This window comes from Schistocerca gregaria, chromosome 2 (assembly GCF_023897955.1).
Source record: "Schistocerca gregaria isolate iqSchGreg1 chromosome 2, iqSchGreg1.2, whole genome shotgun sequence".
NCBI lineage: Eukaryota > Metazoa > Arthropoda > Insecta > Orthoptera > Acrididae > Schistocerca > Schistocerca gregaria.
In genome coordinates this window covers 411,047,174-411,065,455 of record NC_064921.1, presented here as the reverse complement: position 1 = coordinate 411,065,455, position 18,282 = coordinate 411,047,174, and the positions used below count along the sequence as shown (strand labels likewise).

At 40.7% G+C, this 18,282-nt stretch overlaps 1 protein-coding gene across 1 annotated transcript; it reads right to left on the bottom strand.

Moving 5' to 3' along the window:
* Positions 1 to 241: 241 nt before the first annotated feature.
* LOC126335800 (uncharacterized) lies at positions 242 to 13,429 on the bottom strand. Its single transcript, XM_049999264.1, has 3 exons — positions 13,269 to 13,429; positions 10,069 to 10,198; positions 242 to 972 (listed from the first exon to the last, which is right to left on the bottom strand). The coding sequence occupies exons 1-3, from the start codon at positions 13,427 to 13,429 to the stop codon at positions 823 to 825; spliced, it is 441 nt and encodes a 146-aa protein (XP_049855221.1). The 3' UTR covers positions 242 to 822.
* Positions 13,430 to 18,282: the final 4,853 nt, after the last annotated feature.

Sequence of the window (18,282 nt, the reverse complement as noted above, 5' to 3'; positions counted from 1 at the left end):
ATTTCCCAAATACTGATTAATATTATTTGGTACGAAAGTTTTCTTCACGGACGTATGTATGTTATTAGACATAAAGGCTTTTTCTGATGAGTATCTCAGAATCTGTTCGAGTAAATTCTGATAATTGTTTGGGTATTTATCAGAAACTACTTGTTTTCAGACTTGGTCTTTGTGAAAAACATATCACTTGTTTTTGTAATTTAAAAAGAGTTATCGGCCTCTGAAATAAATCAATAAATAATTTTACTTCTAACATTACTTTATTTTTTCTCAGCACCCAACTTCTTCCATATCAAAGCACTCTACTAGTTCAGAAATGTTGAATAACTTCGTAAGTTACAGTTTGCTATAAATGCTGCATAGTGTAAGTGATGCCAGGTACTGTAGAGCATGGCTGCAGTACCAGTACAGGCAGTATAAATTACATTGATATGAAGTTCGTGTTTAAGTTAAAACTTGAAGAAAAGACAGATGTTGGTTTTTGCCAATTACTGAATATTAGTTCGAGCCAAAGGTGAAGGTTGCTTGCTAATTTTTAAACACTTCGACAGGTAGCAAAAATGATAAGAAAGTGTAAGCTGAGATACTGATACAGAAGTCGCTGATGCGAGAATCAGAGTGTAAAGCTAATCGTTATTAGAAGAGACACAGAGTAAAAATGTGGAAAAGAAAATACAATCCCATTTTGAATTTATAACAATAGATCGACATCATAAAAAGCTGGACCTGAAGTTGTTCTGTAGAAACTCTACGAGGAACCTAGAGAGAATGAAGAGAAGAAAATCATTGTTCGTGTGAGGACAGACATCAGTTCGGAGTCCCTCAGAATCGATGCGAGAACCGAAAACCAGAGAACTTGGGTTTCTCGTCGGAGGGCTCGTCGTACGTCTTGCGCAGCTCCAGGCGAGTGCGGCCGTCTTTGCTGGTGTGTATCGTGCGGACCACACCAGCCTCCTCACTGCGGTTAACTACCTGGAAAACCAGCAAGCACAAATGATTACGACATGAGATGGGCGCTTGTTTAGTTATCACTTGGACCAACTTGTTACAACAAAGAAACACTTATTACACTTCCAGTACATATTAAGTTTGAAATACATACAGAGCAATAACATAACCACATAATTATATAATAACAACAGACAAAATATCAACCCTTTCACTGCGCATCTACTCTGAGCGGCCACGTGGCATGTGCGCCTAATTTTCAAGTGGTGTGTATATATACGACTGTAAGCAGTCTATCGTTATTATTTAGAAATAAGACGTACACTGAAATATTGTCGTGTTCAATTGTTTATTTCATTTTAATCTTCATAGAGGACTACTTATTTTCTTCTAAAAGGCACTTTATTAAGAGAAAAAAAAAGACTTAAGTTATTACATTAGTAAAACTTCAAAGTATGGCATCTTTTTGATTTCAAAAATTCAAACATAAGGGTGAGTTACATTAGATACAAATATATCTTGTGTCACTTTGTTTTTCATGTTTTTCACATACAGTATACCTTCTCTGAGTGGTCTTCTTCTTTGACATTCTTGAGATTAGTGAGATAAAGTGGCGTTCGATTACAGGGTAAAGTAATATCACCATCAGCCGATCACCCTCTGCGACTCCCTTCTGTTTTCGGTCGGTGGTGAAAGTCTAGGGTCTCCTTGATGAGTTTCTGCCTAAAGTCAGATACTGAAATGTTTCTTCCCGTTTTAGTTCCATATAATGCGCAGTCAGGAGAGATGGATACACCAAACGAAAAAAATACTTTTTTATGCAATTTTACAGTTTTTCGTACACATTCCATTGAAATTAGCATCATGCCGCTCCTGTTGACGGCCACCATATTTTCAGTGTAGTTTACCACGCAATCCGCTTTTGTTTTTCTTTCATTTGTGCTTCTGTAAATTTTGGCAGCCGCTATAATTTTATTTTTATGAAGAGCTGCTGAAAGAATCCTCACTTCCCACTTGTACTGCCTGGTGACATTAACTTAACCTCACCTATTTAAAGTTTTTGTGTTTTTTGATACAACATTCATGTCTTTACGGTTTTTCTTTACAGTTCTACAAGCATTAGCGACCCTGTTATGCAGATAAGAAAATAACGCTGGGCTAGTTCACCAACTGTCAACATACAGTGTACGATCTTTACCAAAGTAGCGTTCTAGTGATATTAACGTGATATTCCTAATGGGTGACAAATATTTTGTTCGATACATTTATGTGCCCACAGACGGTTTCAGACTCTCGTCAGGCAATCTACCACACTGTTCGCACTGTTGAACTTCTCACCACTGACCGAGCGACGTGGCGAGTAGAGCTTAATATGACACTCGCATTCGACGAGAGTCAAATTGGGTTCTCCAAGTTTTCCTACTCCCAAGTTGTCACTAAGTCGATTAACCACCGCTTTGTAGGTTCTTTGAAAATTACATGGGCGTTTTATTTTTTACCTATTCTTTCCCTATCCGAGCTCGTTTCTTGATTCTAAAGACCCTACTGTCAACAGGACATTAAACCCTAACCTTCCTTCCCTTACTTCACCTCTGGAAGACCATGAGCAGGGTGAAGTGAACAAATAATGAAACATCTTTCTTAGAGCGCAATCACTTTCCAACGATTCTTAGATGTATTCCCGCAAGTATGCCTTAGCAAAAAGGCATACAGAATAGCGTGTAGGTAGCCATCGAAATCTTAGAGAGATAATAATAGTAATAAAAGAAAACGAATAAGACACAAATTGTAAACTTAGGTTAGGATTAAGTGTGGAAAAAAACATACTAAAAATTATGCTCATAATGACTTACATAAATCTAATTTTTTGTCTGTGACGATCTAATTGGACTCAGATGAAATATAAGTAGATTGATCATAAAATTGGTACAAGATCTAGTTATCACAGATTAGGTTCGTCAGTAGCTTGCCGACTGCTAAAGCTTCTGGTTGAAAACTGCTTCTTGACACTAGAACAACACCTATCACACGTACGAACGTAGACATCTATCTAAGATAGTTCCAAATATTTTAGGTGTAAATCTGTCTTCCATCTGTCTTATCTGTTTCCTTTAACTTTACTGCGAGACGCCTACTGCACATTTTGCTGCAGCGCTGAACACCAATGGTGCACCTAGTTTGGTGTGAGAGACTCCAACAGTCGTAGAAACAGCAGGAGACGTGGTAAGAGCAGATGATAAAACGGGATTAAGAATAACTGAGCTTAACGACCCTTGTGCGATACGTGATAGTAATTTACCAGCCACCAGTTTCACAGTGAACGCTGGGAACGATATTACTATAGTGACTTGACCCTTATTAGCGACACATCGATGCCTCAATTTTTAAAACACATCAGTTGGCCGATTAGAAATACATATTGGAGGAAAATTATGAATCAGCTGTCAATCACTGTATGGAAGCAAATGTACAGGAAAATGTCCAAAATCGGACCAGATTGTAATATTTACTTTATAGTGTTATGCACCGTTTACATTTTAGTCTTAGAAAATATAATTAAAATTTATTGTAAAAAATATTTCAAAAACTTTACCCGTATTACTTAAAATATAGGCTAAAAGCGGATTCCTTGAAAAATAGTCAAAATAATATTTACCAAATTACATACGGTATTGAATCAGCGGAAACGTAATCTAGTTTCAATACACAAGCCTAACAATTACAGGTTTTGGTTTTAAAAACTTGATACAGAAAGTATTAAAAAATACCGAAATGTGTATCAGAATTAAATTCTTTATCTACAAAAATTGGACACGTGTACTTGCTTTCCTGCTTCGCCACAATCTACATAGTTCCACAGCAAGCACATGACGCACACGACCGAAAGTTCCTCTTCAAACATCCCTGCCACAGAACGTAATCCAACATAAATCAGTTCAGATGTTGCAGAGGAGAAGCTGCTTTTATCTTCAGTGTTAGATTCTTTGACAATTTTTCAAAACTTTGACGTTTCTTCACGAGCTCTTTTTCTTTTTTCTTGAAGGTGCTGTTGCTGATTCACATCATCAGCCTCTATTGTTTTGCGTGCTTTGCGTTCAGCTTCCTTGGCTGCTGGGTTTTCGTCCCGTATTTGAGATGCTGTTTTTGATTTTTGGTATGGGAGTAATATCAGATGGTCTTATTTTAGAATATATGGAACCTTGAGGATCCTTAAGTGTAGCTGATGTCAGAGTAGCACCCAGACTAGTCGAAGATTTTAATGACTGATTTGGGTCGAACTTTGCAGTATCTTGTGGGTCATCCACGTAACATTTTTCTCTGTTGTTTGCAAAGCTAAAATTTCGTACAAATTTGTTCTTTAACAAAGCTCCATTGAAAGAGGAACGTCGTTTTTTGTTTTCCTCTTCATTGTATTCGGCGTCTGAAAGCAGATTCTTGTTCTTTTACTTTACGTTCATTCATTGCTAGTTAAGCTGTTTGGCATCTAATATAGGCTCTGTTAAAGAGGTGTATTATATCGAAACTACTGACAGCACGTTCATTGTGGCTTTGCCATTGCCTGATATCCTCGCTGCAGGTATAATCCATGAAAGCTTTATACAGAGGTTGAGTTTGTGCGGCGAGTGGGGTGGCAGCGGCACAGTGATAACGTGGTTTGTTTGTGCCTAGTCGGTCAGATCAGTATTCTGTGTGTGGCTACAGTGCCCATCGGAGAACAACAGGATAGGCTATTCCTTTATAAGATTGTCAAGCTGGATGAGGTATCGAAACCACTGAGTTAAGGTGTTTATCTCGATCGACCGTGTAGGGAGCGCTTCAAAAGACTGTTCCTGTTGGAGTATCTTTTTTCAACTGTTAACTCCCATTTTTCGTCACCAAAACTACTAAAGGGGGCACGAATGAACCACTAGCATTTGTACAAGCCACAGTCGTTAGAAAGGCGCCACGTTCTTATGATGCCAAGGTGGCTATCTGTTTCCTGTCTTTTAAGACCAATCATTTTTGCCACTTTACAGTGGACCACAGTAATGTCACTCTTATCAACACTGTGAATTCAGTCAGAAGTTAATTTATCTTCCAGGAAGTTATAAAGTTTCTGTGCGTTTTCTTTGATGAACCCAAGAGCCCTGCTGTAGAATGTTCCTGTGGGCTTCCTTTCTCAAAACTGGTATTGTGACTTTCAAGAAATTTAGTCTTTCAAATTTAGTCTAGCCTTTGAAATTTAGTCTAGCCTTTGAAGTTCAGTCTTTGAATTTCAGTCTTTGAAGTTCAGTCATTGAAATTCAGTCTTTGAAATGGTGTTCAATCCTATTTCTCTCTGTCAACTGTATCGCTATTCTTCGTCTTTGAAAGGGTGTTCAATGTTATTTCTCTCTGTCAGCTGCACGGCTATTCATCGCAGTCATTTCGAGTAAACCCAAGGAAAGAAGATTCTATAGCTTAACCAACTCTTCTTCAAGATCTTTATCCAACATGGTAGGTCTGCCTCTTTTTGTTTTTGGTGGTCCATCAGGTGTACCCGTACCATACTACATGTTGTAAAAAGCCGTAAGCGCTGTTTTCGGAACGCAAGTTTGTTTACATACCCTCTTCCAACCAATCAATTGCCTAAATGCATCAATAGCTGTGATCATTTTAGACAGACACTACTTTCTTTGATTAACCTCCCCAACAATGTCCAACCGTTCTCGATTAGGGAGAGATCCGACGATAAATTCTTAAACAAACCCATAAATGAAACGGTTCAGTTACGAAACTAATCTTTGCCCTTGTTATTCAAGATCGCATATAGTTTCAAAAGCTTGCTTGCCAATATCTAGCAGCAATAACGAAAAGTCTAGCTTAGCTTTAAAACTTTTGACCTTGTCGAACACATAATGGTAACAAGAGGAGCAGGCAACGTGTAGAACTTAAAATACACTTGGTCCCACTAGAGTTCAGGAGATTGCACAGCCAGGAGACCAGGGGTGTGCTTTAGGCGGAGGGGGAAGGGGGCTGGGGCGTGAACTGTTGAACGTTAGACTGATATTTGCTTGAATAGAACGGCAACAGATCCCTATAAAACCCATAAGTTGGACAGAACCCTTTGTGCCACCCGCCCGCCTTTCCTGAGCACTTAAAAAATTCATCTCTACAGAAACAAACTGTCGGAGTACCACGCTCTCGTTGACAGGCAACCCCTGGGCCCCTCCGATTCCGCATGTCTAACTGGTGCATGGGCGGAGTCGATCCTTGGTATAAATATTAAATAATAGGCGAACCAACCACTACCCTGTGGTAAACCGTTTTTTTAGATCCTCCGTCGACTACGCTGACTTCGGAATTCTACCAAAAATCTTCTATTTAGAAAAAGTTTACTAAATCCCAGAGTAAATGTGGTCTTGATTGCGAAATTATGTAATATCAATGATGATTTTCACCCGTTTTGGGCATCATCGGATTGTGTAAAAGTAGCCGGCTATGTAACCCATGCTTCATAAAGTTCTGTAAAATGGAAAAAACATATCCAATTACCGTTGCGACCATTTTCCATTTTAGACGCCTTTATGACAGTTGTATTACTTCTATACAATGCGATGATGCCTAAAAAAGGTGAAACGCGTCAAAACAGAGACTGTTTTTTCTGGAATAATTCGAAACTGGCTGCTGTAGCATCCTGCCACAATGGAATGGAATGATTTTTGTTTTACTAAACAGTAAAAGACAGTATCATACGCAAGCAAATTAAGGGAGCTGCTCAGATGGTCTCCTAAATCGGTTATCTAGAATAGGAGCAGCAGAGACTTCCGTGGGGAACGCCAGATATCACTTCCTCTTTCCCTGTATGACTTCCTTTAATTGCTACGAAATGTGGCCTTTGTAATACGAACTCACAAATACAGTCGAACTAGTATCGAATATCGGCGTTAACATGAGGAAAATTATTTTGAAAACGTACGTTTAGAGCACAGCGTTTTATGGGACTGTTGAGAAATCGGAAAAAAGATATTCGAAGCGTTTTAAATATGGTGCTGTAGAAGTATGTTGAAAATAGGACTGAAAAGGAACTGGGGGTTCTCCGCATCAGCGAATAACTTCCATGGTACCAGAGGGAGCAGCTGCAGAGGGTAAAAACGCGGACGCAGGTTTCAAGTGCTACTTTCAATCGAAGAAGTTGGCACAAGCGAGGAATTCGTAGCTGGCCGCATCAAACCAGTTAGAAAACTGTTGACTTTTTAAAATAATTAAAAGTCTTTGCCTTGGAATTTTTTTTACCATTTATTCATATTCTATGTTAGATACTCCTTTCAAAAGGTCGCCACTTCCTTACGTACTACAAAAAGATCTATGCCGTCTGCAATCCTAATCACTAGTATCTGCTTCATTACTAGTTAAAGTCAAGTCAATACTGCCGTGTCGTCTGGGAACACATGTGGCTTTGGACTTCATTTAATGCACCGCGTGGAGTGGCCGCGTGGTTTGAGGCGTCATGTCACAGTCTGCGCGGCCCCACTCACAGGAGGTTCGAGTCCACCCTCGGGCGTGGATGTGTGTGTTGTTCTTAGCATAAGTTAGTTTAAGTAGTGTTAAGTCTCGGGACCGATGACCTAAGCAATTCACACACATTTGAACATTTTGTACTTCATTTAATAGGGATGATATTGTATATTATTCTTGTCATCATTTGGACGCATGACCTGTTAAGCTGATTGAGCGGTAATTCTAGCACTTCTGAGTTCTTGCAGTCTTCGGAACTGTGTTGATGACATGTTTCCCAAAGTCAGATGGTATATCGCCAGTTTCCTACATTCTACACACCAACGTGAAAAGTCGTTTTCTTGCCCACTTATTCTAATGGTTTTAGAAATTCTGATGGAAATTTGTCTATCCCTACTGCCTTATTTGAACTTATGTCTTCCAAAACTTTTTCAAGTTCTGATTCTAATACTGGATACCCTATCTTTTTTATATCTTTTCATCTTCACCTTGCAATGTCGACCTGAACTATCGCTGTCGGTGTGGCTTTCTGTCGATTGTGATGAAAAGAACCCTATCACTGAACTGTTAACCGTAACACTCTCACGGTCCTACCATTCTATTCATAACGAATCCTATTCCCGTTATACCATTTTCTGCTGCTTTTGATATTACCCATTACTCATCTGACGAGAAATCATGGTTCTCTTTCTGTTTCACTTCACTAACCCCTCACTATATCTAGATTGTGCTTTAGCGTTTCCATTTTCAGATTTTCTAGCTTCCTTACCACTCCAAAATTCTGACGTTCCACGCCCCGACTCGTAGTACGTTATCCTTTCGTTGGATATTCAGTATTTTTCTCATGGGCCACTCCGAAATAGGGAACTGTTGTGGAATCTTTTGCCAACGGAGAGATGGTTATGGTACTTTTCAATTACAAGCCACATGTCTTTAATGCAGTGTTTCCGTTGCCTTCTGCATCTATGCAGCTGATCATTGCTGATTCTTCCATCCTTAGGAGCATTTTCGCACCCCAGGGGCAAGAGCATGCGCTGATCTTCGCTCCTCCGTTCTCTTTGACAAGATGGTTTTCAGAACGCTGACTTTTTGATCCGGAACTCACCGGCCACCAATGCTGATGATTTTTCATTCAAAATTTAAATGGTGGCGTTCTTCGAACCTGGAATCGAGTAAGTTTTGGCTACTGATCAAACACGTTACCCCTAGTCCACGAATACAATGAACCTTCTTACGAACGAAAATTTCGCGAGATAAATATAGCACGTGTCTATAGTGTGATCTGCAGTGGGCACTGGTGCAGTCCTGGGAGGTGTTACAAGTCTTGCTGGGCAACTCCATAGCATGGAGAGTCCTCCTGGATGAGTTATGCTCTAAAAAATAGAAGGACGCACCACGAAGGAATTGTCCGAATGGGACGGAAATCTGTAGATGTAATGTACACGTACAGACACACGAATGATTATAGTTACAGATAAATTGGATTATTTATCCAGGAGAAAGAGCTTCACAATTTAAGCAATTCAGAAACGCGTTGGTCCACCTCTGGCCCTCATACAAGCACTTATTCGGCTTGAAATTGATTGACAGAGTTGTTGCATGTCCTCCTGAAGCATATCGAGTCAAATTCTGTCCAATTGGCGCATTTAATCGTCAAAATGGTTCAAATGGCTCTAAGCACTAGGGGACTTAACTTCTGAGGTCATCAGTCCCCTAGAACCACTCGGTCACTCCGGCCGGCAATCGCCAAAATCCCGAGCTTGTTGGAGGGCCCTGCCTATAATGTTCCAAACGTTCTCAGTTGGAGAAAGATCCGGTGCCCTTGCTGCCCAAGGTAGGGTTTGACAAGCACGAAGACAAGCAGCAGAAATTCTCACCGTGTGCGTTATCTTGCTGGAATGTAAGGCCGGGTTGGCTTGCCTCGAAGTGCAGCACACAGGAACAGCCAAAGGCATCCTGCTATGAAATTAAGTGCCACCCCAGACCATCACTCCTGGTTGTCGGGCACTTTGGCATGCGACAGTCAGGTTGGTACCCCAATGCTTACCCGGGCGTCTTCGGCCTGAAAACTCACTGACTGGATTAAAATTATCTTCAGTGATGAATCCCGTTTCTAAATGAGGCCCAATAAACGGCGGAAACGTGTGTAGAGACGCCTTCGACAGCTGTAGGATACCATTCTAATAATTCCTTCATGGGGCGTCTATTTTTCTCTTATCTTCGAGCGTATAACGAAATTGTGCGTGTCACCAGAGGAGAGATATCATTCGCGATGAGTGCCACCGCCGACATTCTCCCGGTATTCCAGTATACCTTGTAGCCGTCTCGTGTATCCCAAGTTGGCACGGTACACACTTGGTATTTTATCGTTGAGCATCATGTTGATCTTGAAGATTCCTTATGGACAGTGTAGTGTTTTCGAATTATGAGCAACAGCAGACTGAACTATCTGAACTTTTTTCCCTAGAAGCGCCATGGATTAGAATCCTGAAGGTTTAAAGCTAGCTGAGTTATTGGAGTCCCATACCACAATGCACAAACTGTATAGAAAAACTTCGAATGTGCCCTTACGATGAAAGTGAATTAATCTTCAGAGGATATGTGAGCAGGTATTGATGATGGACGCACAGTAGCCACACTTACCGCAGTGGCGTTGGGCCTCGCGTACTGAGGATACCGCTGTGCACCAGCCAGGCAAGCTGCAAGCGAAGTCACCAGCAACATCACGGACAGCTTCATCTTCTGCTCAGGAAGCGTTTCTATCTTCTCTGTACTGAACAGAAAGAAAACAGAAGTCAGCCTTCAAGACAGCCCGTTATCACAGTCTTCCAGAATTTCTCAAGTTGCTATGTAGCAGCTATGAGACTGGAGACATACCACCACACTTTCGGAAAAATATCACTCACAAAAGCCCGAAAATAGAAAGGGCAGTATATGTGAGAACTACCGCACAATCAGTATAATGACTCGCGCATCCAAATTACTGTCAAGTATAATACACTGAAGAATGGAAGACAAAATTGAGGAAATTGTGCCTTTGTGCGTGATAATGAAAGCAATACTTAATAATAATAAATACATCGTCATAGGTTTTGTAGACCTAGAAAAAGCTTTCTATAGTGTAAAACGATGCAAGATCTTTGCGATTCTCGTGAAAATAGGAGTAAGCTGTAGGAAAAGACGGGTAATATACATTAATAGCGAACCTGGCACGGCTTCGCAATTGCTAAATATGTCTGACAATATGATATAAGACCCAATCTCCTTCTCTCTGTCCATCGCTTCCTCCTTCATCTCTTTGTCCATCACGTCCTCCTTGCCCTGCCGCTATCCGTCAACTCCTTCCCCCTGTGTCCAGCACATCCTTCCCCTCTCTCACTCCATCTCCTCCTCCCTCTCCCTGTCTATTTCCTCCTTTCCCCTCTCTACGTCTTTTTTCTCCCGCCCCTTCCCTGTCCATCTCCTATTCCCATTCTCTCTGATCTCGTGCTTTTTTTATTGCTATTGCAAACAAAACCTTGATTGGGAATTGAAGTCATGGCATTTTCACAACCAGTTTCAACAGGACGCCTGTACATTGCTGTTAAAAAAAAAGTGTAACTTATGTCCTTCTGAATGTTTATTTGAGTATCGTGTAATAATTTCAAATAAATCGTTCGAGAACTTTTTGAGATTATTGCTAACAACGTTCCCCTGTTATAGATACATTTCTATATGATATGTATTAAAATGATGTAGCCTATGTCGGTCCAAACGTTTTTTACAGTGTAGTGTACGACTTTTAATGAAACGGTTCACAACTTCTCGTAAATTTTGCTGACTGTGTTTCACCTGTATATATTATGTATGTATTTACATATTATACGTATTAAAACACGTAGACTTAAGCGTTAGAATGTTTATTAGAGTATCATGTGAAAATTTTAAGTAAATCGGTCAAGAACTTTGAGAGATTTTTGCTAACAGATTCAAACAACGCCTTGTGTTTTCATAGTAGTGTAGAAACTATGTACATGTAAAACATGTGGCCTATGTCCATCCGGACGTTTTTTAGATTATCGTGTAAAAATTCGAAGTGAAACAGTCAACATTTTTTGCAACAAAGTTATAGAACAGGTGGAAGATCAAGAACGGAGAGCTCGGAATAAAGATAGTGCGAGACAGGAATGCAGTCATCCGCCACGACTGTTCGATCTAATCGAAGAAACAATCACGTAAATAGAAGAAAGGGTCAAGATCGGGTACTCAAATTATGATGAAAGGATGTCAGTAATAAGATTGACTGATGATACTGCGATCTTCAATGAAAGTGATGAAGAATTGCAGGACCTCTTGAATGGAACGGTCTAATGAGCATAACACACTATGGATTGAGAGCAAACCGAGCAAAAACGAAAGGAATGAAAAGTAGCAGAAATGAGCACAGCGACAATTTAACATTAACATTGGTGACCAGGAAGTCAACTAAATTAAGGAAATCTGCTACTTGGGAAACAAAATAACACATGACGCACGATGCAAGGAGGACATAAAAAGCAGACTACCAGCTCATGCAAATACGAAGTATCTGACCAAATGACTTCTACTAGTATCAAACATCGGCATTAATCTGACGACGATTTTTTTTGGCAATGTTAATTTGGAGCACGGCATTGTATAGCTGTGAATCACAGACTGTGAAAATAGCGGAAAAGTTTGAGATGTGGTGGTATACAAGGACGTTGAAAATTATGTGGACTGAAAAGGAAGAAGATGACGACTCTTCACAGAATCGTCTAGGAAAGGGTAAGGCAGAAACTGGAATACATCCAGCTAATAGTTAAGAACGTAGGGTGCTAGTGATTCTCTGAGGTGAAGAGGTTGGCACAACAGAGAAATTCGTGGCTGGCAGAATTACACCCGTCTGAAAATTAATGGCTAAATAAATAAATAAATAAATAAAATAAAGTGAAAGTTGGATTCTGCCAGCTGTTCATCAGCAAACCTATCTACACTGCTGTGTATCGCTGGTAATGTACAAATAACGTTGCTGGAACAAAAAACAAGAGGCAGAACTGAGCAGTAATGAACGCAAGTGAGACGGCGAGGAGTAAATTTGACATTATTGTTGTCAACAGCAAGCACCGTCGGTGGAAACAAGTTTATTTCCAAACAAGACACATAGCGCATGCTGTCAACATTTGCATTACTGTGAAGATGTTTACAATGCAGAGCAGTTCAAAGTTAAACGGGGATAAGAAATCCTATGAAACTCATCGAGAAACCACAGGTCCCTCGTGACAAAATACTCTGGAAGTATATCTGAAGAACCTACGAAATTTCTTCTGTGGAGATCAGACAACGAAAGTTCAAGCTATTGTAAAACACGATGGTATATTTTCAGGGCTTGAGCTGAGTTAGCGATTACTTTTTGTGCTCAATCTTTCTACGTCTTCCTTAAGCGTACCGACCAGTAGTTTTATGTGTGATCGTCGCTCAGATTCCAAGCACTCTGTAAGTTAAACAAGACCACTGGCTAAAGAAAACGGAGAGCACCAGTAAGACAGTTGGCGACAGATAGTGCGCTAAGAGAATCGTAAACTAGGCTATACGCCATAAAATATTCCTCCAGTCAACTACGCAAAGCGCTGATCGAAAAAAGAGGTTTCAAAAACGAGAAAATCATTTACAGTGAAACAAAACTAGAATGCTCATTACCTGAAAAGTCGCTCATTCTTAATCTGCTATATGACTGCAACGGAACTGAACCGTTGTATTACAGATTACCACCGGTACACCAAACTAAACTACTATGTAGTTGGTTAGACTATCGTAGCTTTAGCGTGATACCTGTTCGTGCTTACCGCTTGTTGCCTTCGTGAAATGCTAGAGGATTCACGCTCGAAGTCTGCTTGAACAATGCGACGATCAGAGACAAAACAAGAGCATATATATACACACGTCGCAAGGTTTGCTTACCGATGCACGTGTGCTGGGGCTTCCCCGACGACAGAACCAGGGTCATTGTGCAAGAATCATTAGTTAAGAGACGACTATTGCGCATACAGTAGTTGCAGTGATACAACTAGCAGACTTGCGTGACCGTTAATGCAATGTTTGTAGCCATCTTACCTCTGTTATAGCATGTCAGTTTTTCGTAGTTAAAAGCTACCGCTCTAAGCCATTTAACAATACCAGCTTACCAAAGTCGCACGTTTCGTGACTAACAATGATTAGAGATCTGGAAAGCGTGAAGTAATGTTTTCAGAGCCTACAGGACGTCTAAAGGCTTTACTTTCCTGAGGGCTATGGTGGCGAACAAAAACTGTAATCTTTGTCACCCGAAGATGGATGTAAGTGGCCAAAATGTATCGTTACTGATCAGTAAATATTTTAGAAACCTTTTCGGAGTGTTTCGTTGCTTTAACATAGTCAATATCCTCCAAAATCTGCTTTACATGGCCTAGTCTTCATCTGATCTTATAAATAGTTTCCTATACTTGTCCTTCCAGAGTCAATCATTCTGTGAGCTCTAACAGATTTCTGCTAACCTATTCCTCCCCCTTTATTTCGCATATAGTTGTACCCGTCGACGATGTAAATTTAGTTTTTGCTTTGGATTTTGCATTTACTGAAGATTATCGGATGCACTGACATTTTACTCCCATTTGTCTCAATATTTCGAATACGTCATACCTTCACAAGCTTTTCCTAGGTACAAAATTTGCATGAAGCTATGAAGATTTTTCTTTAGTTTGCCCTATGTTAATAAGGTACAAATTTAGTATCGCTTCTCTACTAATTTTTCATTTTCTTCAACCGATTGGATCTTCGCCCATTCCTATCTTCTTTCTGTTTTCGTATTAATCTTGTAAGGAGTGTACGGCGGTAAGACATATGATTACCCGTACAATAGTTTTGACATTCTTTGCTCGTGCTTTGCCCAAGGATTTGAAATCTGATGGCTAGGCTTCTGTTCCATGGACTTTTGATGTTAGATCAAAGAACGTACCTACACCTCAGTGAAGTCGATGGCATATCATCCACTCCTACTATTTTCTTTGAGGACAGATCTTTCATTGTTCCGTTATATTCCGACCGCATTAGTGGATCACTTATCTCTTACACATCAACTTTCTCCTCTTCTTTAATAGCGCTTTAGTAAAGTTGTTTTCCATCGTACTAACCTTCTTCCATCCGTATGGCATCTCCTCTGCTTTTACCTTTGACATTTCGTAGGTCAACAGCTTTACGTTTTACAACTGAGAAATTAGTTTAACCCTTGAGCGCTAAATGGTGGAAGGTATTACATTGCTATTAAACCATCGTAAAATTGTTCTACTTAAGATTTATTGACAGTAACTCATAATTTATAGGTTATGCATTAGTTAATTAAAAGTATTAGAGCTCTAGTGTAACGTTACAAACGAAAGTAAGTACAAATTGTCCTGTTTTATGTCCTACTACAATCGTAAATTTTATGATGGTTAATAAACTAGAGTTAATCATCGTGTACCCGACGTAAATTTATCAGTTATCTCGGACTTCTAAAGTTTTCACTTGTTTACCTCACCCATCATGATTTTGCATCTTTTTATTTCCTGTTACTTTCATTACTCAGCAACCTGCACTTCTAGTTTCCTATATTTTTCCTCGAATCCCTATACATCCTTCTGTAGATAAAATGAGGTATTTGCTGTGTTATTTACGCCTTCTTTGCTTCTGCTTTCCTCCGATCTTTCGTGGCCGATCCTGTATAAAGGCATTTCTGTCACCACCGGAAGTAATCTTCACTTTCCCCTCACTCTATTCAGAATATTCTGTATTACACTTAATAGTACAACCACTATTTTTTAATGGACGTTTGTGTTCTATTTAGTTTTGGGTCGTCTAAAATAATGAAGATCTTCGCATATAATGCTGACTGTAACTCAGTAGTTACCGTGACAGTGAGGAGTGAAATTCATGCCGAGCGAAACATGTTTTACAGAACGGAAAAAAGAGTGCGAAACGACTACATCACCCTCCCATAAAGGGTGTTGGTCACAATGTTAGCCAAAAGGGAAAGTACCAGAGATGCTTTCAAGGCTGGGTTTACTTAGGTGAGGCGGTCTGCGAACCACGTAATGAGAGCGCAGCGCAAACACTGACGCTCGAAGCACACCCAGCGGCGGTGCAGCCCCGCGCTTCCTTTCTGAAGGCTCAAGGCCGTCCCTTTATTTGTCAAGACGTTAACGGCGGAGGCTCTAATTACGCTTAAACGCAGTCGCAAATTGAAATTTGACGCTGGCGCGATACGGCTCTCTCAGCAGGAATCTACTTCGCAATAACGGCAATCCCCGAAGAAATAACGACCTTATCATTTATCTTATTTGGGAAACTTCATCATCATTAATTGACTCATACAAAGGTGTACTGTCGCAAGGTATGTGGATGGAGACATGTTCAGAAACCACTACTTCTGAAAATCTTTCATACATCTTACGATTTCCCTCCAGCCACCAAAACAGCATCACTGCACTTGTGGGCTTGTCAAGTGGATGTGCTCCATAGGCGTTCCTACATAAAATACTATTGCATCGAATGGTTTGTCACGTGCTGCTCTAAACGCTGTCGTCTTGGATTCATTTTCTCCACACTGTGTGGTTCTTTCTACATATCACATTTTTGTGTTTTTTCCTTTGCGTCCAGCCGTTACCTCTAGGACAGAAATTTGTCTTAGACTTTTACGGTCAGTGATAAATAGTTCTTCACCAACGGCCTTATGTGGTATTCGGTGAATCCTCCGTTCCGTTGGAACACTAACAAAACCTTTACTCTCATTTTCTGCCCTGCTCAGTTGTGTGCTTGATGCTGGATGTGTTTTATACTCAGGTTCTGGTAGTAACCTTTTTATCCTTGAACTTCTATGACAATTTCAATTGTGATGTCCCCGAACAAACTTGAGCAGCAAATTTCGTACAATACGTTTCTAACGAAGCGACGAGATTGTTAGTGGGGAGTTTGCGCTCGTCATTGTCTCAGCAATGTAAGTGGAAATGAAACTTGTTTATTGTTTGAAGTTTTGACTGTTGCTACAGGGAGCTATCAATTGGCCCCATTGGAAATGTATTTGCCCCGAGCTGCAGAAGTCTCGGTTCGAATACTAGACCGTCACCAAAGACCAACACTGACTACCGCCAAGAGAAGTACTTGAGTCTTATTTGATGTCTGGATCGAGATTATGGTTCTTAGTTATGACCTTCCATCACCTCTCCTCAAGCCCACTTGAGAATCCCTTACACTAGCACTTTTATTGTGACCACCGTCCGTATTAAAGCAATACACTGACGTGACAAAAGTCATGGGTTAGCGACATGGACATTTACAATGTCGGTAGTAATGCGCATGCAAGTTATAAAACGGCACATTGTCATTTTTATTCTGAATATTCACGTGAAAAGGTTTCAGACATGATTATGGTCCCACGACGGCTATTAACAGAGTTTGGAGGTAGAATAGGTAGATGCGTGGGACAGTCCACTCTGGAAATCGTTAGGGAATTCAGTAGTCAGAGATCCACAGTGTCAACAGTGTGCCGAAGATACCAAATTTCCGGCGTTATCTCTCACCACAGACAACGCAGTGTCCGACGTCCTTCACTTAACGACCCAGAGCAACTGTGTTTTCAGTGATAACAGTCATGTAACACTGCTTGACATAACCGCAGAAATCAATGTGAGGCGTGCGACGAACGTATCCGTTAGGACAGTGCTGCGAAATTGGTGTTAATGGGCTATGGAAGCAGACGAATGACGCAAGAGCCTTCGCTAACACCACGATATCGACTGCAGCGCTTCTCCTGATCTAGTGACCATCTCGGTTCGGCTCTAAACGACTGGAAAACCGCACCCTCAGCAGACAAGTCCCGATTTCAACTGGTAGGAGCTGATGACAGGTTTCGAGTGCGGCACAAACCCCAAGAAGCCATGGACCAAAGTCGACAACAAGGCACTGTGCAAGCTGATGATGACTTAATAACGGTGTGGACTGTGTTTACACGAAATGGACTGGTTCTTCTGGTTCAACTGATCCGATCAGTGACTGGAAATGGACACCATTTGCGCCCATTTATGGACTTCATTTTCATGGACGGCGATGCACAATGTCACCGGGCCAAAATTCTTTGCAATTGGTTCGAAGAACATTCTGGATAGTTCGAGCGGATGATTTCGCACCCAGACCACCCGACGTGAATCCCTATAAACATTTATGGGACGTAATACAGAGGTTAGTTCATGCACAAAATGCTGCACTGCACCACTTTCGTAATTATGGAAGACCGTAAAGGTAACATGACTCATTGTTTCTGCAGGGGTTTTCCAGCCCAGCGACTTCTCGAGTCTGCCACGTCGAGTTGCTGCACTACACCGGGCAAAAGGAGGTCCAACACCATATTAGCAGGTATCCCATATCTTCTGCACCCCCCCCCCCCCTCCCAACAATGTCAATGTATGCTACTGCTGCATTGTCGTCAATAAATACTGAGAAATGTGATGAAACTTTGACGTTTCTAATTTCTCTCTAAGAGGAATGTGTAATAGCCATAAAAGATGGAGATATCACCATAGTGCGATAATATTAATAAAGGGTGTTCGTAAAGTATCGTTATAGTCATACTTACTCTCTTGGCCTACGAGTGGAAAATTTCCCCTAAAGGCGGCCAGTTCAAGAATCACAAGAGAAGAAGGTAACTTGGGACACGCCGGGTGATACGGGAAGATTTCAGATTTCATCATGATCAGGTAGAGATCCTCAAATCAGATACTGGATTGGAAGGTGTGCCCAAGAGCAGATATAAACTTAGAACACAATCTACTCGACTGGCCATAAAATTGC

Coding starts and splice junctions, on each gene's coding strand:
- LOC126335800 (XM_049999264.1), bottom strand. CDS start 13,429: ATGACCCTGGTTCTGTCGTCGGGGAAGCCCCAGCACACGTGCATCGGT. Junction 10,199..13,268: donor TTTCACGAAGGCAACAAGCG/GTAAGCACGAAC, acceptor CTTTCTGTTCAG/TACAGAGAAGATAGAAACGC. Junction 973..10,068: donor CGAGGCCCAACGCCACTGCG/GTAAGTGTGGCT, acceptor CTGGTTTTCCAG/GTAGTTAACCGCAGTGAGGA.